The following is a 24,406-nucleotide window of genomic DNA, read 5'->3' as shown; positions in this document are numbered from 1 at the left end:
GAGTAAATTTTAGGATAACTGACCAAGATAATCGTATGATTTCTTTTAATGGAGAAGTTATATCCATCAGAATTCACCTACGTGAAGTTTTCCAATAAATAAATACGATGGTTACTATGAGGAAACACGAGTTGGGAAAATATAAAATAATTACAGGGGATGGGATGTTCCTTTCCCCATACTACAAGGGTGAAGGTATGTATCTTGGTAGAGGATACTATAAACCTAAGAGACAAAGGGTTGTTGGACATCAATTTAGAGGAGATGGGATAATTGATACTCTAATGGGTATTGGTTCAACTATTCTTAAACATAAAGATCCAATTGGTTCAACTGCTTCTGCTGTGGGAAATGTAGCAGGTGCTGTAAAGAGCATAAAAGATGCCCAGAAGGAATCTCATAAATTACAAGCAATAAAAGAAATTAAGAAAGGCAAAACTCAGTTGTCCCCCCAAGAACGACAGAAAATAATTCGAATACTTGGATCAGGGTTTCAAAAGTTTTAACAACTTTTTTCCTAAATAAATACAAGTATGGAAGCAATTGATAGTATCTATGATTTGGATGATACTATTATTATCTCAAACTCCACTAAAAAAGATTACTTCAAGGTAAATGCCATAAATGGAACAGACTGGAATACAAATGGAACAAAAAGTTTTGAAATAAATAATCAACAAACTTATTTGAATCTCGCCGAAAGTTTCTTGTTGTGTAAATTTACATTCACTAAGGCTGCGAATAACACAAACACAACACTCGTAAATGATTTCTTCTGGATAATGTTTGATAGTGTTCGTTTGTACATTGGAACACAAGTTGAAGCGGTTGATTATGAGTGGTGATCTCGTATGCCTGACGCGAGTGGTGATCTCGTACGCCTGACGCGAGTGGTGATCGCGCTCGCCTGACGCGAGTGGTGATTGCGTTCGCCTGACGCGAGTGGTGATCGCGTTCGCCTGACGCGAGTGGTGATCGCGTTCGCCTGACGCGAGTGGTGATCGCGTTCGCCTGACGCGAGTGGTGATCGCGTTCGCCTGACGCGAGTGGTGATCGCGTTCACCTGACCAAGAGTGGTTATCGCATTCGCCTCACACGAGAAAGGTCCCCAGTTTAAGTGCGGTTTAATACCCCGGTGGTTCTTCTTTTGGAAAGCCAGTTTTTCATCTTGCCAGACTTCGCCCTGCCGGCCTCCGTTCGCCGGGAGCCGGGTCGTGTGGACGTCTGGGCTGCTACAGGTCCGAGTTCCGCCACCCCGCCAGCTCAACGTACCCGCACGAGGCGGACAGGTCCGAGTGCAAGCTCTGGTTTTCAGCTCGCCTTTCCCTCTGAGCTGGAGGCCTCAATAAAGGCTGTGGCCACCGGTTCTTGTGTGTGTATTTGTGGGCTTGTCTGCAAGTAGGAATTGCACAAGTGCTCTTTGCTGTGCATACTTGCATCTCATTAGTCGTGATAACCTGCTTCTTGCGTGCTCCTCCCTTTCCCCCATTAGAAATAAATACATTTGTTAAATGTTTATTCCATTGGCTTAGCATGGTGCGTGTTGGTGAATTACAAAGGCTGCTGCCGCTGTAAATGTACGTTTGGACCAACGGAACATCGGCAACCATCCACTCGGGTTGTGCACGGGTCGGGCACGCTAATAGCTCGACTTGTACGATGGCCGTCGAGGGTGTGAATACTCGGTAACTCGCCACGTGGATCTCTAGGTATTTTGAAGATTAGCAAATAACCCTGAACCACGTGGTGGAATTATTGACGATTCACGGTCCGGTAAGGGACCCGTACCTGTCGGAGTTTTCCGAAAGGTACGATCTCGATTCCGGGTGTTCGGTAGAGTCGACCCTACCGCCCCACCTAGCGGTCGTGCTCGCAGCCGATACCCGGTCAGCAACAGTATTTCAGCAGCGGTGAAAACTGCCAACGAAAGGAAGGCTCAACTCCAGGCTCAAAAAGAGTTGGAAGGACATGACAAAGAGTTGGAGAAACAAATTAGTGGAAGTGGTGTAATTGTAGATTTTGCTGAAAAACTTGAAAGCCTACCTAATAAAGCGAGATTGTTGGTTGGAGATATGCTTTCTTCTGTTGCACAAGCAGGTGTAAAATTAACTAAAAGGGGTAATGCATTATATCTTTCTCGTCAATAAATGAGCATTGATGAGTGGTTTAAAGAATTTTGAAAGAATACAACATCAAATTTAAAACTTGTCACATATTGTAAGAAATTAAAAATTGATAATGTGGTTATATGTATGAGAGATGAGTTAATAAACTTGCCTAAATATACAAAGAATATTATTATGAATTTTGAAGATAATAATGGAAACAGTTCTCATTGGGTTTGTATTTATAATAATCAGGTTAAATATTATTTTGATAGTTATGGTCTTCACCACCTGTTGAAGTAATAAAATTCTCACAGAATGGTGTTTATCAAACATTTCAAGTCCAATAATTAAATTCCAAGTATTGTGGTCAATGATGTCTATATGTGTTATTTCAAGTCAACAAAAATAAAAAAAATTATGATGTTATTTTTAATCTAATATAAATTACTTATGTTGGAAAAGATGGTTCTATCTTTGGTGTATCCCAAGAACTGGATATCGATTTATCAAATTATTACACAAAGGCACAGGCTGAACAACAGAAATACAGTATAGGAAAAAATATTAATATGAAAAATGCTTAAAATCAATAAATTATCCTAGCCCGACTGATGTGAATGACTTGGTGAGATTAAGTGATTTATCACAATATATATCCTTAAATAAAACAGCACATTTTGTTAAACAAGTAGAATTTACAACCACAACACCTGGTTCAACAAACCATACACCTTTTCTTATTAAATTAAATTATTTGCTTAGTATTGAATTTTATAAAGAAGGAAGTATAGTTAATATGAGAATAGAGAAATGGAGGTATAATATGTTTGATTTCGGATATAATTTGTCTTTTTCATTAAACCAAGAAGACCTACACGATTTTTATCAGTCTCGTAAAGAAGAATATTATCCTCTAGGTAAGAATCAGGAGATATGTGGAAGCACAATTGGCAAACAACAAATACACGACTTTAGGAATAGGAAATTCTATGATGGTGAAGCAATAGTTTACATAACAAAGAAGGAAGGAAATTGGATAATTATACAAAGTCGAGGAATACAAACTGATTTAACAACAGGAAGATGGGGTGGTATTACTTGTCATCATATTAATCTGTCATATATTTCTGATACAGAAATGACAGCAAGAAGGCTTCAAGAAAATTATATTTTTTGCATTCAAGGATACCTACAAGAAAAGGGTGTTAGATTTTACATTCATTTTGAATTTTAACATAGACATGGGCATTTTTCAAATCAGAACTGACCTTATACCGATATTAAAAAACCCACAAATAGAGATTTGATAAAAAATATTAAATAAAGTTGATGAAATATAAAACTCTTAGAAATCATCAACAAATCTTCGTGGTTTCCCATTATGAGAAAAATAATTATGGATACAAGAGTATCACAGAATCCAGATGAACATATGTATGATATTCTATGAGGTGAAAGTGGTTCAAAGATAGTAAGACAAGAGAGAGGGGAAGGGAGAGGGAGGAAAGAGAGAGAATAAATAAATATAAAAATGTGGAAACCAGTGAGATTATAAAAAGATCAAAGGTATTACAGAAAATAAATCAATCTCAACGCACCGAGGAGGAAAACAAATAATTGACAAGTCTATCAGAAATATATGCGTCAAGAGTATTAACATCGATTTCAGGGAGAAAATTTAAATGATAAAGTGGAGATAAAGCAGAGAAAGAAGGAAAATATTACATTATTGATGATGATGGTGTAATTGACTGATTAAAGTTTTACATTTTTTTCTTAAATAAATTGAGGAGAGAGTGAAGACATTTCTAAGGATTCTTTATGTTTTAAAAATTAAGATTCAAATGTGCATGTTGGAAACTAAAAAGTTTTTCACACTCAGAATTTTTCAAATAAATAAATGAATTATTGTCTCAAATGTAAAAAGAAAACCAAGAGTAAAAATATCTCATATGTTAAAAGTAAAAATAATAGGGTTATACAAAAAGGCACATGTTCGGTGTGTGGCTCGAAAAATATTAAATTCATCACCTAACACAAACGAGGGGGAGATATACAAAAGTTTTTATCAGGAAGTAAATTTACAACAACTGGAATACCAGGGGAATTACATCTACCAGGGTATTCTTTTTGTCATCCAGGAACAAACTTGAATAAAAGATTAGATGAGGCTGACAATCCTAAACTGTGGAGCAAACCTTTCAATAGGGTTGATGAAGTGTGCATGAGGCATGATATTGATTATGGAAATAGCACAACATTGGAAGAAAAACACGAAGCGGATCGAGAAATGTTGCATAATTTATCTTTAATACAAAATCCAACCTTGAGATAAAAGTTGATAGGTTCATCGTGAAGAAGATGATCAGTGCTAAATTGAAACTTGGGCTTGGAAATTCAAAAAAAAAAAAAAAAATTATCGGCTCTCATTATGTCATTAAGATTGAAGAGCAATTAGCTGATGAATGGCATAAACCAATAATCACAAAGTTTAATAGAAAGAAGATTTATTCCAAGGAAGTTGATTATATCTGGTCCACTGATTTGATTGAACTCAATAATGATAAGGAGTACAAGTATGCTTTAACCGTTATTGATTTGAGGAGTAGATATGTGTGGGTTGTACCTTAAAAAAACAAAACAGGTAATACTCTTATGTTAGCCTTTCAACACATATTTAACAAGTGAAATCCTTCAATACAGCGCGTGTGGTGAATCAAATGAGTACACTAATGTTAAAATATGCAATTTATGCTTTTTCAGTTGAAAAACAATTAAAAAGCAAACTTAATATTTGAAATGTAAAAATCTTGTTATTATTGTGATAAGTAATTTTATATATAACAGAAGGAATGAAATCGTTCGATACAGCGTGGCAGGAGGCCGCAAAAGAATGATTGTAAGTAAATTTCAACTAATGCATGACGAAACACTTGTTTATGGCTAATATTAAAGAGAATGATGGCATAAGAACTTAGCCTGGAATCCTCGTGCATAACGCCGCCCACACAACACATGTGGTGTCCTTTGACCAATCAGGAGCAGTGCAGTTACAGTATCGTTTCCTTCAGCTCGATTGGTCTTGTCCTGCACGTGGTTTTCGGGGGGTTTTTTCCGTTCTTTTTGAATCTGAGGAGATTATTTTTTCGTTCTTGTCGTAAGTAAATTTCAACTACTAATGCATGACGAAACACTTGTTTATGGCTAATTTTAAAGAGAATGATGGCATAAGAAGAACTTGGCTTTCTGCGTTCGGCGCGAAATGCCATGGTGGACGGAAATGACGTCTTTCGTTCGTTCGTTCGTACATGAGGGGAGCGTTTCTTCGTTTTTTTTCCGTCAAGCAATAAATGAAATGGTTTTCACATATATAACACATTAGTTTCACAAATTTCCATTGAAATACTCGGGTATTTCCATCAATTGTCGCCATTTCCATCGAGGTTACGCACTGCATCTACCGGACGGCCGTCATTGGCTGTCTTGAGGCACGTGGGGGGGGACGGGGGGACACCGGACCCACCAGAGACCTGGTAGACGACGCCGGGGACATTTCAAACTTGGTGCAATTGTATATAGCGCACGCACTGTAATAAAAGCAAGAGAAAAGCCTAAAAAATTGTGGGCTGATGAGCAGAGTTCTACAACAAAACATTTATGAATTTTCTTAAAAATAACAGCATTACATTATGCAGCACATTTAATGAAGGAAAAACGGTTGTTATTGAGCGTTTCAATTGCACTTTAAAAGAGAGACTATATAAAAAGTTCATTCAACTCGGTTCTCAACAATGGTTATCTTTAATTCAGGATATTGAAAATAAGTACAACGACACGATTCACACCTCAACGAAAATCAAGCCATCAAACATTTACAAAATTAGAATATGAAAAATAGATTAATGTCATAAAGCCTAAGTTCAAAGTTTGTGATATAGTAAGAATATTGTTACGAATTTCGCCCGCCCAGCGTGCGATCGGCCACGTAACTCGAATCGTGACGCGTCGCCCACCGGAACGGACAATTCAGTCGTGACCCTCCTGGAACTATCGCCAAGGAGCTAGTCACGGGTGGGGGTTTAACCTCACCACAACCCAGTCCGCATTCTACCCGCGCGAAATAGGGTGAATCGCCGAAAGTCGATATACCTAAGTACTCGCACGGGTAACCTACCGAGGGGTTGTACCATGCCACAGGTCGACTCCGGACACGAACCGCTTAAGCGGCTCGTTCCGTGCTACAGGGATAACCGAGCGGAGTTATCGTCGACCTTGACGGTTCATATTAGTTACCGGGTGTTTTAAACCCACTATCAATCCCTTACGTGATGCAAGATGGAGATTCAACAAAGGAAAGGACGAAGCGAAACGGGGGAACAGTTCAACAAGCAAGCACTTTATTTCACACATGTAAGCAGGCAAATAGGAACAAAAGCAGGCAAATAGGAACAAAGGAAAGCACTACGACCGAATAAAAGGCAATTATTTACAGCACAGTCACTTATACAGGTTTTACTTTGCAAGACTGGCGCCACAAACACACATACAAAAGCCCGAAAAGAAAAGAAAAGAAGTGACTTCCCTCATGGACTGTCGAGTCCTCCTCTCCTACTACCGTCAGCGCGGTCGCGCCTGGTTCCGCCCTCCCTCACGGCCGGCGAACCCTCTCCGGCATCCCTCGTCCAGACGCGCAGGTCCACCACAGGTCGCACTGCGGCGCCTCCCGTCCGCGTCTCCACCAACAGGCCGCGCCGGGCCACGAGCGCGGGAACGAGAGAGGAGGAAGGGAGCGCTTTGGAGAGCGAGACCCAAGGAGAGTGAGAGAGAGAGAGAGAGAGAGAGCGAGAGAGATCGAGCCTTTTTGGAGAGAGAGTTGGTGCCTTTTCGGAGAGAGCTACAGCCAACATGAGCCACAATTAGAGAGGGTGAGCCTCGCGTCTGTTTGCCTTTTGTAAGGCGGGGCTCCGCCCTTCGCCGCACGGGGCTCCGCCCCATTCGCGACAGCACCTCCCTTCGAGGCGTTTCCAGAAGGCTCTCGAAGGGGGGCGTGCCCCCACTCCGACTGCCTCACGCCGGGCCTCCACCAATGGGAGCTGCCCTGCTCCCCTTCCTGTGCCAGCCTTGGCACCGCAGAGGGGTGTGCAAACCCGCGCACTAGCGCAGGTTTCTTTTTTGCCGTTGTCGTTGGTTGGTTTGAGGTTGTTGGATCCAAAATAACGATAGAGAAAGAAAAATGGCTAACTCAAAGCATCGCAGCCCAGATGAATCACACATATTCCCTCTAAACAACAGGTGTGGACTAACTACACATGAACTTAGCGTCATAACTGATCTAAGGACCCTTTATGGTGTATTGCGAATTTCCACAGCTGTAACAATATACAGGTGGAAATCTCATTTTGAAAAAGGTTATACTAAGCGATGGACAAATTAACTTTTTAAAATCATTGATGTTGTCGGTGCAGTTCCTTGGACTTACAAATTATGTGATTTAGAAGGGGAAGAGATTTTCAGTTCATTTTATTCACAGAAATTACAAAAGATAAAACTAAGCAGATAATACTCATGGGAACAATAGGTTTTCACAAACCTCTACTTATACACCTCTGTGGAGTATAGTCAGGGGTATCTGCTGAGGTATTAAATTAACCAGAGAGTTGGTGTCAAAGCCACCCAATGCTCGCCTGTTTATACATTTATTGTTTTTAAAAGAATAGTGTAATAATATTTTTTATAAAGCATTGCAGTGAAGTCTGATCCAAATAATTTTAAAGCAACATATGTATTTGTATATTGTAATCAATAAAAAAGTGGTAGATAAAAACATTAGAAAGGAAATAACTTGCACCAAAAACTTTAACGTTTTCACGCTCACGCCGGGGGTATCGCAATAGCTCTCTGTTCTCGAGCTAAAAATAATAATAAACAAACAATACTATGTATAATATGTGTGTGTGAAGGGGGACGTTCTTAGATCTGTGAGCCCCAAACACAGAATGCTCAACTACATCGTCAAGGCTTAGTGTGTGTGTTTGTGTTTGTGTTTGTGTTTGTGTTTGTGTTTGTGTTTGTGTTTGTGTTTGTGTTTGTGTTTGTGTTTGTGTTTGTGTTTGTGTTTGTGTTTGTGTTTGTGTTTGTGTTTGTGTTTCTGTGTGTGTGTGTGTGTGTGTGTGTGTGTGTGTGTGTGTGTGTGTGTGTGTGTGTGTGTGTGTGTGTGTGTGTGTGTGTGTGTGTGAGAGAGAGAGAGAGAGAGAGAGAGAGAGAGAGAGAGAGAGAGAGAGAGAGAGAGAGAGAGAGAGAGAGAGAGAGAGAGAGAGAGAGAGAGAGAGAGAGAGAGAGAGAGAGAGAGAGAGAGAGAGAGAGAGAGAGAGAGAGAGAGAGAGAGAGAGAGAGAGAGAGAGAGAGAGAGAGAGAGAGAGAGAGAGAGATAGATAGATAATATAACAGGGAGCATAAACAACCTTTACCCTTACATAAACTTAAAACCCAACCCTAACCCACCCTAACCCTCACATTCAAAATCCCAACCCAAGCCCAACATAATACTTTTTTTAATACGTATTTCAACAATATATTTTTTTTATGTTTTTTTTTTTTTCCTCTTCTTCCAATTCTGTCTTTTAAGGCTTTCAAGTTTGATGAAGTAGAAAGGGGGAGAAAGAACTTTCCAACACTTTCTTCCCAGAACTTTCTTGATATTGCTCTCATGAAGCACCATCCAACAAAGAACCACATCAATAGGTTTAGATCCCCAAGAGTCTTCGTGGTAGAAACCACATTTCAAGTCTCCAAAATAAACACAACTTTCCAAGTCTCCAAGGTATAACCACATTCCTGTTGAGTCTCCAAGATATGTATTGTTGTGGAGCCGGGTGTCGGCGGCAAGCACAACCGTTAGATGGAGCAGTAGAGTCGGCTCCACCGAACACCCGGAATTTATAGGTCGTCACCCCGGATAACTCCGGAGCAGACGGGTCCCTTATCGGACCGAAGATCGCCAATAGGTCGACCGCGTGGGATAGGGTCGATTGCCAATTTCAATTTACCTAAATACCCACATCGTCCAAACTACCGGGGAAATTCATCCTCGGCGGAGCTCGAGCGGAACAAGCCGTTAGCGTGCTCGAACAGTGCGTAACCCGAGCGGATGGTTACCGAGGTCAGTCGGTCCAAATGCACAATTTGCCGCGTCCCAATTTCCCAACACGCACCTTGCTAAACCAATGAAAAACACAGAAACGAGCTGAAACATTTAACAGGGGATTTATTTATAATGGGGGGAGGGAACACACAAAGAGCAGAGTTATCCGGCAATACGAAATGCAGTCAATGTACAAGCAAAAGCACTTAACAATTCTACTTAGACAAGACAGGCCCGCACACAGACACGCACACCCAAAAAGAAAATGGACCCAATGGGTCTTCAGTCGGTAAAGCCGGCCCGGGGTACCTGCCCCACCTTGTGCGGTCACACCGACTCGAACCACCACGGTGGGACTCGAACCCACGACCCGAAGTCCACGTCCACGACCATCTGCAGAGCCCTCGTCGACAACCACTCACTGGCTTTGGATGCCAGTTTGGAAATGCCTGGACTGAGAATGTCCTCTCCCACCAGGAATGTCTCACACACGATCCTCGCTGCTTGGCAAAATGCCACGATCTCTCGAACTGGTGAACGCTCCTGCCACGAGCACACCGTCCTTCCCATCGCTGGTCCAGACAACCACATTTTCTCCTCAGGAGCGAGGGGCTTCTACTCCTGGCCACTCACCTCCTCATTGGTCGGACCCATCGCGCGATTCCCTGGCCATCTCCCATTGGACAGCCCCACGGTAGGCGGGGAAACTCCCACCCTTCTGGGCGGAGTCCCAATCGGAGGCGTTTGTGGCTCCGCCCACCACCTCGCCTTCGGCCACGTGCGTAATGGCGATCGTGTTGGGTCGGAAACGGGGCGCGTGACGCCCGCTCCTTGCCGATTGGCTAAAGAGGGACGCTATGCCTATTCTAGACTCCGCCCATGCACGCGCTTGCTGGCGAGCGCGCGAAGAATGCCGCGAGCAGAGTGTTGTCGTGTGAAAGTGAAGATGGCGTTGTTGTCATTGTCGTAAGGGATGTAAAAAAATCCGATCTATAAAATAACCCACAGCGCACGTATACTTAATTCCCATTAGACAGAAGGGGATGGATTCTAACTGTACACATACTTATCGACATAACTAACCTTGGGACCTGAATGTTGAATGCTCATGGCTGCCAGATTCGTAACAGTATCACATTGTGAGTTATGAAGCCAGAACCCACATTTCAAGTCTCCAAAATAAAACCAACTTACAAAGTCTCCAAGGGATAACTCATTTCCTGATTTTTTTCAAAATTTGTGAGTCTCCAAGGTAGGTTCCATATTTAGAACCATCTTGGCAGAACCCTTTTCCCGAGTCTCCAATGTCGTTATTTAAACCATCAAGGCAGAACTCATTTACTGATTTTTCCATAATTTGTGAGGTCTCCGAGGTAGGTTTCATATTTAAAACCACCAAGGATAACTCATTTACTGATTTTTTTCAAAATTTGTGAGTCTCTGAGGTAAAACTTATATTCTGGCTCATCAAGGTATAACTTTAACTTGTTCAGTGGGTATTGTCTTGATAACTCACAATGAGTACCATCGATGTAAAACTCTTTCAGGATTTTGCTGGTCTCCAAGGTGTATAACTTTGGTTGGGTCATCAAGGTCGAGCTCGTTCTGTGGGTCTTGGTCGCTTACAAGGTCTTCAACCAAACCAACAATTTCACCCCAAGTTGAGGCAAAAGCAGTATTTTCGTTTTTCATTTCACATACAATTTCCTGTGAGAGAAAAATAACAATATATTAATTTAATGTAAGATTATTTTTTGTATAAATTAATCTGTAAATATTAAAAGAAAATCTTACCTCAATAGATAAGAGGTTTGAATCCAGTTCATCAACTTGAAAGTTTAGTTCCATACAAGTAGTAGAATTCCAAGGAATCCAAAGTCATCCCACTCAAGCTCAGCACAGCAGTCCATTCTCAGTAAAAGTAAAAATATGTTTAAATTCAGTCTGGGTTTCAAGCCTTTATATAACAATGACTGGGTGTGGTTTCCTTTGGAAATTCCCTGAGCAAGCCTTGCAAGTCAGAGCTTAACTGGAAATGATGTAAGAGTAGGTGGTCCACAGAAAAGTGGGTGGGGCTTAGGAAAAGGGCGTGGCTTACAAAGTGGATGTGGTTTATGAAAAATAATTTGTGGCTCAGGAGGTGTTCAGACAAGAGCATAAAGAGAAGTTTATCATTTTATCTCAGCTCCACAAAGATACTTAAACCAATAACCAAGTTCCAAGTTATTATTTGTGAATACAGTAATCCCCCGTTTCTCGCGGGGGTTACGTTCCAAACCTCCCCGCGCTAAGTGAAAATCCGCGATGAATGGACGCCTCCCGCCCGCCCCCAAAAAAAAAAAAAAATCGACTCGTCTGGTCTGTTTGGGTTTGAGGTGCCGGAGATTGACTAGTCTGGTCTGGTCGGTTTTGAGGTGCTGGGTATGAGCAGTGCTCGTCCAACGGCGGCAAATCTTTTTCCTTCCAGAAGCATATATCGAGCACCTTTACTTTAACCTTCTCCTGGAGCGTCCCAGGACCTTCCTCTGGCGCTTCGGTTCCTTGCCAGAAGCCTTAGGAGGTGCAGGGCGTTTGGGCGGCATCGTGGGTCTTGGAGAAAAAAACGTATAAAATATTCGAAGTTCACAAGCGAAACTGTCTCGTGCGTTGTGTGACTGGTCAAGCACCACGCGTTATAATTTATTGCTTAAATAATTTATATTTTATACATTATTACCGCAATGTACCGGGGGAATCCGCAGAAAAAATTAGTTACGTTCCAAGGGAAAACCCGCGATGAACCGGGGGCGCGATAGGTGAACCGCGATGAAGCGGGGGTTGACTGTTTTCTCGATGGAAATGAATGTTATAAGAAAATTCAGTTATTCCCTAAAGTGGAACATGGGCAAATATTCGTTGGTTCACTCTGAGTATAATGAAAATATGAAAGGACTGTGATTATGTTGGGGGGGAAGAAGTGCTTTATTCAGTAAGTCTCAATTTGTCATTTGCTTGTATGGGAGGGAAGGGGATAGGTGGGGAGGAAGTGGGTCTCCCATTTTGAGCTTTTGGGGCTTGGGTCAGATAGTTTTCCCCTTTTTCCCCATTCATTTGAATGGTTGTCCCAGAAGCAACAATTATCATCTACTCTTATGTGCTGTATATCTTGGGTTCGATTCCTGACCCTGCTATAAACTGTCACTGGTGTTTTGCATGCAGGTTGTGTGTGTGCATAATCATAATCATCCCCTTGTGTTTACAAGAAACAAGTTTGGTCAAAATCCCATCACTGGTTCACAAGTTAGCACAGTGACAGAATTTTTACCCAACGGGACCTTTGACCTTTGACATCTTGACCTCGTAATCTAATCTGTTCATGTATAAATCATTATACATACTTGTACCAAATTTGACTTGGATCCCTTCAGCCATTCTTATGTTATCGTGGTAACGAAAACCTATCACGGACAGACGGACGGACAACCCAAAAACATCATGCCTCCACGACTGTCAGCGGAGGCATAAAAAGCAGCCAATTAGTCAATTTAGGTATCACCTGAAGGTAAATTAGGAATAAATAAATAAAACCTGCCAGCAAAGGAACAAAATAAGACAACCTGAACGTGTTGTAACAGTAGGGTTGGGCACACATCAACTTTTTCTCTGTTGTCCCGTTGAAAGGAGTGTTTTTTTTTTTATGGCCATTTTTCACACTGATCACGAATCTGTTGAAATTTTTGACCTAGGATGATGTCTAAGGTTGGTAAAATGCAAAAAATCAAAATGGCCACCAAATTTACCCACTTTTCAGGTAAAAATTGATAATTATGGCTTACTAGAGCATGTAATATGTCATTTCTTATGTTTTCAGGGTCGCCGATATCGATAATCGTACTTTTAAACTCGTACAGGTCAACCAGACTGCCCCAAGAGGCATATTGCGATAAAATCAGCACAAAAATGTGAGCATGACCATAATTTCAAAGAATCAAATGAAGATATCACAAATTTCCGTAAACTACTACTTCAATCACATCAACATCTCAACATTCAAAGCACTTTTTCAGCAATATGTCGACATCGACAGAAACATTGTCCTCTGGTTTGACAGCATTTCTGATAGAAGTTTTCAGTTCGTCTACACTGAACTTCTCAAACGTGAAAGTTTTTGTTCCGTCGGTACATTTCACTCTACGCTTCTGGCATATATCGGGCGCCACTGTCGATCTAAGGTAGCCTATTTCCTTGAGTAGTTGTGATTCATTAAGTCTCTCAAGAGAGTCAAGGGAAATAAGAGTCACTGCACCTCCATGCTTCTTACACTAGAAGTCTCGGCAGACATCACTGTTGATTATCTGTAACGACACGAAAAATGTACAACATCAAAAACAAAGGATATAGTTGATTAATCAATTCAAAATTCGTTCTGAAATTGAAAAGTGTGTATTTTCCTTCGAAAATACCCATGTTTAGCGATAAATCCATACAGCCATCATGTGTCACTGTTTTGACCTCATGTTCGATATCAGCGACCCTGAAAACGTAAGAAATGACATATCACATGCCCTAGTAAGCCATAATTATCAAATTTTAACTGAAAATGGGTAAATTTGGTGGCCATTTTGAATTTTTGCATTTTACTAACCTAAGACATCATCCTATGTCAAAAAGTTCAACGGATTCGTGATCAGCATGAAATTTGGCCAGAAAAAAACACTCCTTTCAAAAAAAGTATGGTTGTATGCCCAACCCGAGTAACAGCAACTCTTTCACAAATGGACTTCATTTGTGAAAAATCTTAAATCTTCAAATATATGGTTTAAGATCCTACTTTTACAGTCCTGTGTTGAAAGATCAACTTTAATGAAACGTTTCGTCGTCCATGGATGCTATGAATAAGGTTATTAAACTTTTGAGTAGGAGAGATAACTTGGTGGACTTTATCTTATTGGCTTCCTTGATATCAGAAAAATAAAAAAATGTTTCTGCTGTATATTTGGGCCAAATCTTTGGTTTATCAGAAAACAAGTGGTTAGTGGGAGAGTACAAGTTTATGGTTGATATAAAAGGATGGCGTCTGTCCCTTTGTCTCGAGTTTACTGATTTATCTCTCTCACCGATTCATGCATGGTCACTAAACTTCATGGGCTTAATGTTTTACAATTACCTTCATGGTGTCTAAATGTACTTCAGACTTTATTTTGTTTGAGTAAAATCGACTTTTGACTGGGCCAAAGCAGTTAGCATGCTGGATGACATCACAACATTCCATTCCAGTGGATGGAACTTCAAGGACAACAGTCACTGGATTGTTGTGTACATTTATTCAGTTCATCACAGGATTGTTGTTGTTGTTGTTCTCTGGCTTTCCTGTTCTATCAAATCCCATAACCCGCTTAAACCTCAGAGCCCGTATCAAACCAGAGACCTCACCCTCAGTCCTCAATCTTGCAAGAATGAGAGGCAGGGCACGATGAGCAATTGATCCTCCTTCATCAACTTGAGTCACCAACAGATCAACATCCCCACAGGTGTCACGACCTCGTCGATATGATCCACACGCCACCACTCGGATTGCTGGATCCACAGCCACTGCTGCCTCTTGTACCTATAATGGCATGTGTACTCATAAAGCAATCTTTGTTTGAGTCACGTGCTTTCAATTTCAACATATTTATAAATCTTAAATGTATATGAGGGTAGTTTTATATGATGTGATGTAGTATATTGTTGACAATCCATCCCATCTTGGGCAGTGTCCACTGGATGAATCATTACTCGGGCATGGCGATTGCTGCTGATGCAGTGACCGTGTAGATTCGGTCAGGAATTTAGAAACCAACCTAGCTCGCACCACAAACTGCCATATTGTATTTAAAAGGCACATATGGCTCTGTTATATTCACAAGGGAAGGAAAATAGGACAGTTACTTAAAATCCTTCCTAAAAAGATGACATCCTGTAATGATGTAACACTTTACCTGTCATACACAAGGATGACAGTTTTGTGGTCTCACATTACTTGGTTAGAAATCAAACCAAGACGAAATGCCGAGGTGAGTCCGTTACATACTTGGTTGGTATGCCGTAAGCATGGACAATTGTGATCACGTCCAGCATTCTTTGTAGCTTATTGGTCTCATCAGCCAGATGATCTCTTGGACTAACCATGTTGACAAGTTGGCCTTCAAACATAGTCACAAACACACAGAAATCTCTCTCATTACTCCTCATGTACTTTGTCTGCCGTGCAATCAAATTTGCTTTCCCTTTGCCTGTTTGAGGGCTCATTGAAGCCATGGACTCCAATGTCTCAAAGATCATTTCACTGTGCCACCACAAAGCCCAGGATCAAAGGCCTTTGATCCCATGTCAAAGACAATTGTGTCGTATTTTGGTCTTCAACGGCTTATCTCACCTGAACAACCTTATCTTGTGTTTGAGTCGTCTCACCATTTTGGCCTAACCCTCACCTTCGCCATCAAACCCTCCCAAAATGTTGGATGTGTTCTTTCACTGATTCAGAACCTTTCAACCTTTAGCACAGACCTCTTCTCCTTCGTCCCAAATGCAAATGTGGAACAGATTGATGAGTTACATTTTCGCAAACTGTGAATTCGAGAAAAGGAAGAATAGCTGTGGAACACAAGATTGATCATCAATAAATCACGTGTCATCTTGGAAGTTGGGTCCTACTTTAAGAATCCGATGGCTCAAACACGGGATTATGTTGTCCACTAGCGTTTTCCTCCTCTTACAACCTCGATAAAAACAAAAGAAGACTTATATCATGCTACATAACAAAGTAGTCTGCAATAAGTGCATGGAAGAACATGGACAGATGGGAGCATTACGATGAAGTTCAGTTGTAAATTGAAATAAGAGATGGAAATCTAGGAGAGAAGTGATTGTGTTGAAGGGATAGTGGTGAAGCCTGACCGACCGTGTGTTCGATACAGTCCACTTCTGCACGTGGGATACGCTGCTGTAGTTCATGGTACAATTGCAGGCCAATCTCCTGCTGCCGGGTCAGCGTTGCCTGGTTCCGTACATCCTCCAATGAGCGAAGACCCTGCAAAGATGAAGGAACAGTCAGGTAACCATAATTGAGCAATAATATTACGAAACATCGCATTCACCAATTGTGGATCATTCATCCGTGTACCGTGTAAAAACAATCGTTCTTGGTGCTCGTCTACTTCAGTATCCATAGTCCTTCATGATCCATTCACCACAAGCTGTTCAAACACTTGGAATGTCTTTCAATTGTGACAAATCTCACTCTCTCTCTCTCTCACCATTTCCCTCTGAAAGGACTGTGTAGGAAACCCTCCAATCTACTTCACAATCTTGAAGAAGTTCAGTCATTCAAACTTGTGGGTCTCACTATCAGCCACGATTTTTCTTGGGCAAGCCATATTACAAAGTTGGCCTCCAAAGCCAGTTGCCGACTGGGCATCTTGCGTCGTACAAAGTCCTTCCTTGGCAGATCTGAACGATCCACCTGCAAGGCCTTCATCCGCAGCTTGATGGAGTACTGCTCTCCTCTCTCGGCTCGCTCCCCTGCCTCACACCTTGCTCAGTTTGATGCCGTGGAAACCAAGGCCTTCAAGATCATTGGAATCTCCTGCATTTAAGCTGAGCCTATGGGCCTCTCACTTTCCCATCGCAGACAGGTCACTGGTCCATCATTCCACCATCAACCCCATTCTCGTTAAACTACCAAAATCCAGGATCACTGCTCACCTTCACTCATTCATTCCTCTTTTTCCCCCACCTATGGAACCAACTTCCACATTCTCTTCAATCTTCCCTCCAGGTTTTCAAAACAGCTGTTCACCACAATTTATCATTCCCCATCCAAAACCATGATCTTTTCTCTCTCCCCCCCCCGTTAACCCAAAATCCACCCCAAGTCCACCTCTGTCCAAATTTCCAGTTTTTCTCTATCCATCTTGTCCACCCCTGTATGTGTCCTTACCTACCCTTCCTCCCCACACCCATTATTTGTCCAAGTCTCCCTCTATTTAATTGACGTTCAACCCTGCTGTCGGTGCCCCCCCCCACCCCCATCTTTCTGTTTTTCCTTTTGTTCTGTTATGTACTGATCCATTCAGTGTTCTTGCTCTTCCACGAGCCTATACTCCGCAAAAAAACAATAATAATCTTTTATCTTGATTAATCATAGTCAAACAATGAAGGAACATTGTGGATCAGCAAAAGAGATATCACTCAGTGTTTAAAGGATGACGATGTAAAATACAGTACAGTACACTATTTGTGATAAACCAAGAAGGAATATGTGTTGGTCAAAGTTCTGCAAGTTGAAACAACGAACGGGTCACGCAACGATCACTGACCTGCCGATACCAAGCCTGGGCAGTATTGTGCCCGACACCCCAGATACCAGTGAAGAGAGTGAGGGTTGCAATGCTGTCAGGTAGACACTCGGCCTGGCGTAAATGTCCAGTTGCTAGAATTTCTGCAATCTTATCCGCAAGCCGATTACCAATGCCAACAATGCTCCGAGCCTCCTGGACAAGACCAGGAAGGAGAATTATGGCGTCAACGTGTGGGTTGTGGCTCTACAGATTGTTAAGGAAATCTTAAAACAAAATTTGAATCACAATAAAAACAGAGCCCTAATAATGGTTTTTTTGGGGGGGGCAAGGGGGAGGCACTTGGACAAACACCTAGTTTTTAATTAACAAAACATTTTTTCCACAAAGGTCGACAAAATTACCTCAAAGGAAGTGATGGGTGTTGGATGAACCTTCAATGCATTAATGGCCTTGTTATAGCTGTGCACCCGCCAACGGTCACCCTGCTGTGTGTAGGATTGAGCCAAGACCTCCAGTTTTTCCGTGAGTCGAGAGTTGCGGTTTGGGGTCGGTTGAACTGCAAGGCCGAGTGTCGGAACTTGGGAACTCTCGGGTATTGAAAGAGATGGGAAATAAAAACATACATATATATATATATATATATATATATATATATATATATATATATATTTTTTTTTTTTTTTTTAGTCAAGCCATCTTTTTTGGCCGAGTGGTATCATCAACATCAGATCAAGCTCATTGGGCTTGTGTCCTCCAATTAAAAGATTAAATTATTTTGTCATGTCCACTTGCTAGGATTTCTGCAACCTAATTGGAGATGAGCACTCAACCAACAGAGTCAGTCCAATGTAGTGAAAATGATTCATAAATAAATCGCATTAACCTTCCACTCACCGTTGCTTCACTTCGCCATTGATCTGCATCTTCCAACGTGCTAGACGTAGTCCCAACAGGCTGACCGGTGCCGGCAAGAAGTGCTGCGATGTCATCGGAACTCACAGTGTCATCCATTCTATTTTCTTCTTCCTCCGTTTCAACATGTCCTCTCCCATCTTGATCCACACTGCTCTCTTCCTCTACACCCCCAATTGTACGAATGCATTCCACCGTTCTCTTTTCCTTACGACGAAGGTCACCTGAATCACCGGCTCGTTCGACCAGCTCATTTATCACCTGCAGAAGATGAGTAAGTCAAGGCGATTATCAAGGTGCGATTTGTCACATATTCATTGTGGGGAATAAAACACATTAATGATGAAAATGGCAGCTGTAGCGGCACAGGATGCTGTAAGATGTTGGAATTCCCATTAAACGACAGATTTATTCACACATCAGATAGTCGACCGCTTTGTGTATTAAAATGTATGAAGTGGACTTTGCGCACCGATATCCTTCAGCGCACTATGCTCAAGTCTTATGAGTCTTAAGGGATCTTGATGGATCTTAAGGGTTCTAAAGCTTCTTCGGTGTCTTGAGGATGTTGGGGGTCTGAGGGCTCTTAAGGTTTTTCAAAAGTATGTAATTAATTCACCTACTTACATTCTGTGTGGACAAACTGACCAAAATGCAATACACTCCCCTCTGGAGAGGATAATTAAGAGTTTAGATTAAACAATGACGAAACATCTCATGAGATAACGAATCTCGTGATATGTGATGGACAAACATTACATTTTGAGTTAATTACCTAATTATCTCACCAGCTGGATGGATATTTAAAAAAAGGTTCCATTAGTTTTTTGCATCAACGTCATGAATCGTCATGCCGAGTTTTTCAAACAATCTGTTGATCCGCTTCGGAGGAGTAAGGAAAAAAATAAAAACGATCCATCCATCCATCCATTCATCGGGACCATACTCTGCATAGAGCGTTGGTGCTGCCTAAGCAGTCTCCTTGGCTATTGGATACAATCCTGGATGGATCGCCACTCCGACACAGTATACCAGCATGCTGGCACTCATTTTGCCGACCTCAGAAGGATGACAGGCCGAGTTAACCCCTCCTGGTATTTGAACTCAGGACCTTCAGATCCCAAGCCCACCACCCAAACCATTAAGCCAACACCAGGTATGAGGAAGGAAGGACTGACTGACTGACTTAACTGTGGTCTCATCAGTTTTGACTGTCTCTTTTGTCTTTTACATTTTTTAATTTTCCCAAATATGATTTGCACGAGTTTTTAAGACAAATTCTGTTTTGCCACAATGTTGATGATCGCCACTTGAGCTTTGTTATCCCCATCTCAACAATGCATTGTTGTTGTAGTTTCACACTTCCGATACATTTTCTTCTGAAGCTCTTGGATAGAGAAGTCACATGGGTATCATTTTCTAAAGGGGCAGTGGTGACATGCGTGATAACTGCTTGAACTAGAGAAGCCAATAGCTCTTAGAGCACTGTATTATGAGTCTCAAAAGCGTACAAGATCAAGCATTAAAGCAATAAATTTAATTTAAAGACAGGAATCATGCTACACATATAATATATGAGAAACGTGTCTGTTCGTGGGTTTGTTTTGCTTCTCTGTACTCGTGAACCATTGGATGGAATGAACTGAAACTTTGTGATTGTATTTGGGGAAAGAGGAGAGGGGTGCACTACAGGGTTTTAGGGTGTAAAATAAAAGGAATAGTCCTGGAAGTGGGGGGATAACGAGGAGAACCTCAATTCTCCATATGTACATGTATATCCTATAGCGGAGGTTTTTTTACAAGTCATTTCGGAGAATTAACCCATCCATAAGGATGGGTTCTTCGCTATTATCATAAAATATCAAAACAAAACTTAGAAATTGAGAAAGGACAGGAGGCGGGAAAGAAGATAAAAGGGATAGTGAGATCAAGATAAGGGAGGAGGAGGAGGAGGGGGCAAAGGACAGTTTAAAAAGGAGAGTGTAAGTGGAGAGAAGGGACAAAGAATAGAGGTTATAGATGAAAGAACAAAGGATTGGGGTGAGTGGAGATAAAGGAAATGGAAGGGTGACAAAGGGAAATGACCAAAATACCAGTCAAAACACATAAATTTAGCTCCTTTTTTAACCCACAAAAATCTAAGTACAAGACTGTCAATAACAAAATATGGAGTCACCATGAAGGAGAGAGAGAGATAGATAGATAGATAGATAGATAGATAGATAGATAGATAGATAGAGAGAGAGAGAGAGAGAGAGAGAGAGAGAGATTGAGAGAGAGAGAGAGAGAGAGAGAGAGAGAGAGAGAGAGAGAGAGAGAGAGAGAGAGAGAGAGAGAGAGAGAGAGATAGATTGAGAGAGAGATTGAGAGAGAGAGATTGAGAGAGAGTATGAACACACATGTACTTGTAGTGCAGTCGTATCATAAGCCAAATGAGCAACCTGTTTCACCCATGTTCAGGCATCATCAGGATCAGCGTTTACGTGCGAGCCTTGCGCTTTTGGCCGCGGAATTTTTATTTAACAGCAGCGTCATACTTTTCAAGAAAATTTTTCAGAAGAATGGTGGATACCCTGGGGTATACTAACCACCACCACCACTCCCCTCCTCCCAGATAAGATTCAAAAGTACAGTGCAATGGCAGGGATTTTTAAAAATACAAGTCTGGAGATGACGATGGTTCACGAGCGGTATTTGACGATGTAGATTGTTTCAGAAGTCAAGGATGAGACAATGTGATAATGTTTGACCAAGTTATAAAAATGATCAACATGATGTGGTACGAGTGACAGGTTATTAGCTGCAAAATGTCGAAAACCCGGTTTCGTTCAACAACTTTCAAAATTTGTTGAGGGACTTCCGGTTCCGGTTTTGAGCGGCAAGAGGTCTCCTTCGGGGCTCCCTGCTGACGTTCTCAAAGTTAAGTTCCGGTTGTTATTTGTCCCGTTTTAACTGTTTAATTTTCTCACCTACATGTTAATGTGTGTTCCTAGTTCGGTTTTGTTTCAAAAATCGTGCTATTTTGTGAATATTTATGTCGACGTTCTTACCTGGTGTTTGAGGCCTAGTCCTAGGCTTGAGGCCTACCGGTTCCACTCGGTGTTCGATCGTTTTTTTTTTTTTGTTTGTTTGTTTGTTTTTTCTCCCCATTACCTTCAATTTCTATCCTCCCCATTACCTTCAATTTTCATCCTCCCCACTTTCCAAACATCCCCCATTCTCCCAACTAATCTCTTTCTTATCTCAAAAAAATATATATATATATATATACCCAACAACAACAACAACACGCTCACCTTCTCCCGATTCTGCTACTTCTTCTTCCTCTTAACTTCCTCCTCGTCTTCCTCAATTTCTTTTTTTTTTACACTTCCATGACCTAATCTGTTGAACTCTCTCATACATTAATATTAACAACAAAAACGATCTTATAATGCTTCATCTTCCTCTCTCACACATGTGGTACTCTTTACTGTTTCACAATGCACTACTCTTCTGCTATTTTAACAGACTGCTCTCATTTCGACCTCTCCTTCATTCCTTGCCTAAAAAATCCAACTATTACAGCGCTTCTTCTCTCCATGCTCTGAATTCGCCTTCATTGCATCCATCAAGAATTGTGTTAAATCGCATCTCTGACCTAAAACTTTTAAAAACCACAGTTTGCCATGGATGCTCGCTTTCCATCAACCATTCTTTTTTCCAACTTCAGTGCCAACTCACCCCCTCACCCCTCACTCTCACTCTCAAAGCAACCATCCCACTCTTCTCCCTCCAAGCCTCCCTCTCACCTCTTTCAAAAATTCCCCCTCACCTTTCTCCCACCTTTCATCCCCCTCACTCTTCCTTCTCTAAGTTGCCCCCCTCTCATCCACCAACCTGCCTCCCTCCACTGCCCTCTCACCTCCATCTCTTCACTCCCCTCCTCAAATCCTCAACTGCCATCTTCCTTGTCTCTTGTCCCCCCTCTCTCCCAGCACCACAGAGCCTTTTCTACTCCTCATTCGGCCCCCTCACCTCGCTATTCTGCAATACCCCACACTCCTTCAGCAACCCTCCTTACCTCCCCCCCTCGTCCCTCGTCCTACCCTCCCCCACCCCCTCCACCTCCTGCACCCAAAGCCTCCTCCCCTACCTCTTCATTAAAAGTGTGGACCTCAAATATCCGGGGCCTTCGCTCAAACCTTTCAGATCTTTCCATGCAGGTTGCCACTGACAAACCAGACATTATCTGCCTAACAGAAACTTTCCTCTCCCAAGACGTGTCTGACTCCCAAGTATCTCTCCCTGGTTACTCCCTCTTACGGTATGACAGACCTGAGCCTCGTCCTGGTGGAGGTGTTGCTCTCTTCATCAAAGACTCTATTCCTCACTCTCCCTGCACTGCCCTCACTCCCCCACACCCCCAGGAATACCTCTGGCTTCGGCTTCCCCTCCACTCCCACCTCATGTTTATATGTGTACTGTACCGTCCACCGAACAGTGATGACTCCATCTACACCTCACTCTCCGAAAACATGGACCATCTTCTATCTTCTCATCCAAACTCTCTCTTCCTCTTATGTGGCGACTTCAATTGTCATCACGCCAGTTGGCTAGGTGTGGGTACCTCTCTCACCTGCCATGGGACATCAGCAAAAGCTTTCTGTGACTCATTGGGACTGACTCAATCGGTCAACTTCCCGACCCGGATCTCAACCAATGGTACTCCATCTCTTCTGGATCTGATTTTGACAAATTTCCCTGACAATATCTGCTGCTCTTCCTTCGCTCCAATCGGTTCTTCTGACCACGTCCTTATTAAAGTGGACATCTCTCTGGCTGTTATCAGAGAACCACCTCACCGCCGTCGAGTCTGGCATTTCACTCAAGCCGACTGGCAGGGTCTCCGAGCAGCCATCAAACTTACAGACTGGTCTCCTATCACTACTTTCTCAAACATCAACTCATCCTGGGAATTCTTTCAAAGAAACTTGCTCTCCCTCATGCACAGATTTATCCCCTCTCGTGTTCAGTTGTCTTACCCTTCCTCCCGCCCTTGGTTTACTGAAGCTTGTGGCGAGGCAGTTGTCCTGAAACAACTTGCCTTTGCCTCATGGAAAGCAAACCCAACTGAGGGCAATCTCAGTTCTTTCCACAAAGCTCGGAACAAGTGTGTATCTACCCTCAGGAGAGCCAGAAAACAACATCTTTCTCATCTCAAGTCTGAACTCTCAAACCTCTCTCCCTCCTCAAAATCCTGGTGGCGTTTAATCAAATCTGTTTCTGGTGTATGTTCCCCCTCCATCCCCTCCCTTACCTCAAATGGCCGCACTGCTGATTCCACACGTGATAAAGCTGAATGTCTAAACTCGGTGTTTGCAGCTAAATCTTGTGTCCCAAACCCATCACTATCTCTACCCACCTTACCCAGTCGCACTCAACTGTCCCTGGACTCTGTATCCTTTTCTCCTGACAAGGTGGAGAGCTTGCTTTCAAACCTCGAGTCAGATTCTGCAACCGGTCCAGACGGCATCAGCCCACGTGTCCTCAAAGCCTGCTCTTCTGCTCTTGCTCACCCTCTCTCTGTTCTATTCACCCTCTCATTTTCCCAAGGTCATCTGCCATCTGCTTGGAAATCTGCTAACATCACTGCCCTGCATAAAAAGGTGCAAAAACAGATCCCTGTAACTACAGACCAATCAGCCTTCTCCCAATCATCAGCAAGGTTATGGAATCCATCATCGCTTCAGACATGAAATCCTTCCTCTTCTCCAATGGCTTGATTTCCAATCATCAATTTGGTTTCAGACCAGGTCACTCTACCCTGGATATGCTGCTACTGCTCTCCCATCAATGGATGGAGGTCCTCAATGCCAGACAGGAAATCCGAGCCGTATCCCTGGACATATCACGTGCTTTTGACACAGTCTGGCACCCTGCCC

At 42.2% G+C, this 24,406-nt stretch overlaps 1 protein-coding gene and 1 long non-coding RNA gene across 9 annotated transcripts in view; both read right to left on the bottom strand.

Annotated features, from left to right (window-relative positions):
• Nucleotides 1-24,406, bottom strand: part of POLL (DNA polymerase lambda) — a 97,763-nt gene that overhangs the window by 35,784 nt on the left and 37,573 nt on the right. For 5 of the 8 annotated variants that reach the window (XM_085874726.1, XM_085874765.1, XM_085874746.1 and 2 more), the window contains 5 exons: nucleotides 18,465-18,743; nucleotides 17,972-18,157; nucleotides 17,589-17,813; nucleotides 16,172-16,300; nucleotides 14,662-14,836 (listed from right to left, as the gene is read on the bottom strand). In XM_085874726.1, the coding sequence (XP_085730852.1) occupies nucleotides 14,662-14,836; nucleotides 16,172-16,300; nucleotides 17,589-17,813; nucleotides 17,972-18,157; nucleotides 18,465-18,743 (994 nt within the window). Of the gene's footprint in view, nucleotides 1-13,534; nucleotides 13,584-14,661; nucleotides 14,837-16,171; nucleotides 16,301-17,588; nucleotides 17,814-17,971; nucleotides 18,158-18,464; nucleotides 18,744-24,406 lie in introns of all 8 variants that reach the window. The other 3 variants (XM_085874781.1, XM_085874789.1, XM_085874775.1) reach the window with 3 other exon arrangements.
• On the bottom strand, nucleotides 8,670-10,759 carry LOC147034003 (uncharacterized). The gene is made up of 2 exons (XR_015056466.1): nucleotides 10,333-10,759; nucleotides 8,670-10,239 (listed from the first exon to the last, which is right to left on the bottom strand). It is a non-coding gene; the product is annotated as an uncharacterized LOC147034003 (long non-coding RNA).

Source organism: Eptatretus burgeri, chromosome 1 (genome assembly GCF_056783735.1).
Source record: "Eptatretus burgeri isolate ZD-2024b chromosome 1, Ebu_testis_v1, whole genome shotgun sequence".
NCBI classification, from domain to species: Eukaryota; Metazoa; Chordata; class Myxini; order Myxiniformes; family Myxinidae; genus Eptatretus; species Eptatretus burgeri.
Note: the sequence above shows the minus strand (reverse complement) of the source record. Positions and strands in the feature narration are given on the sequence as shown.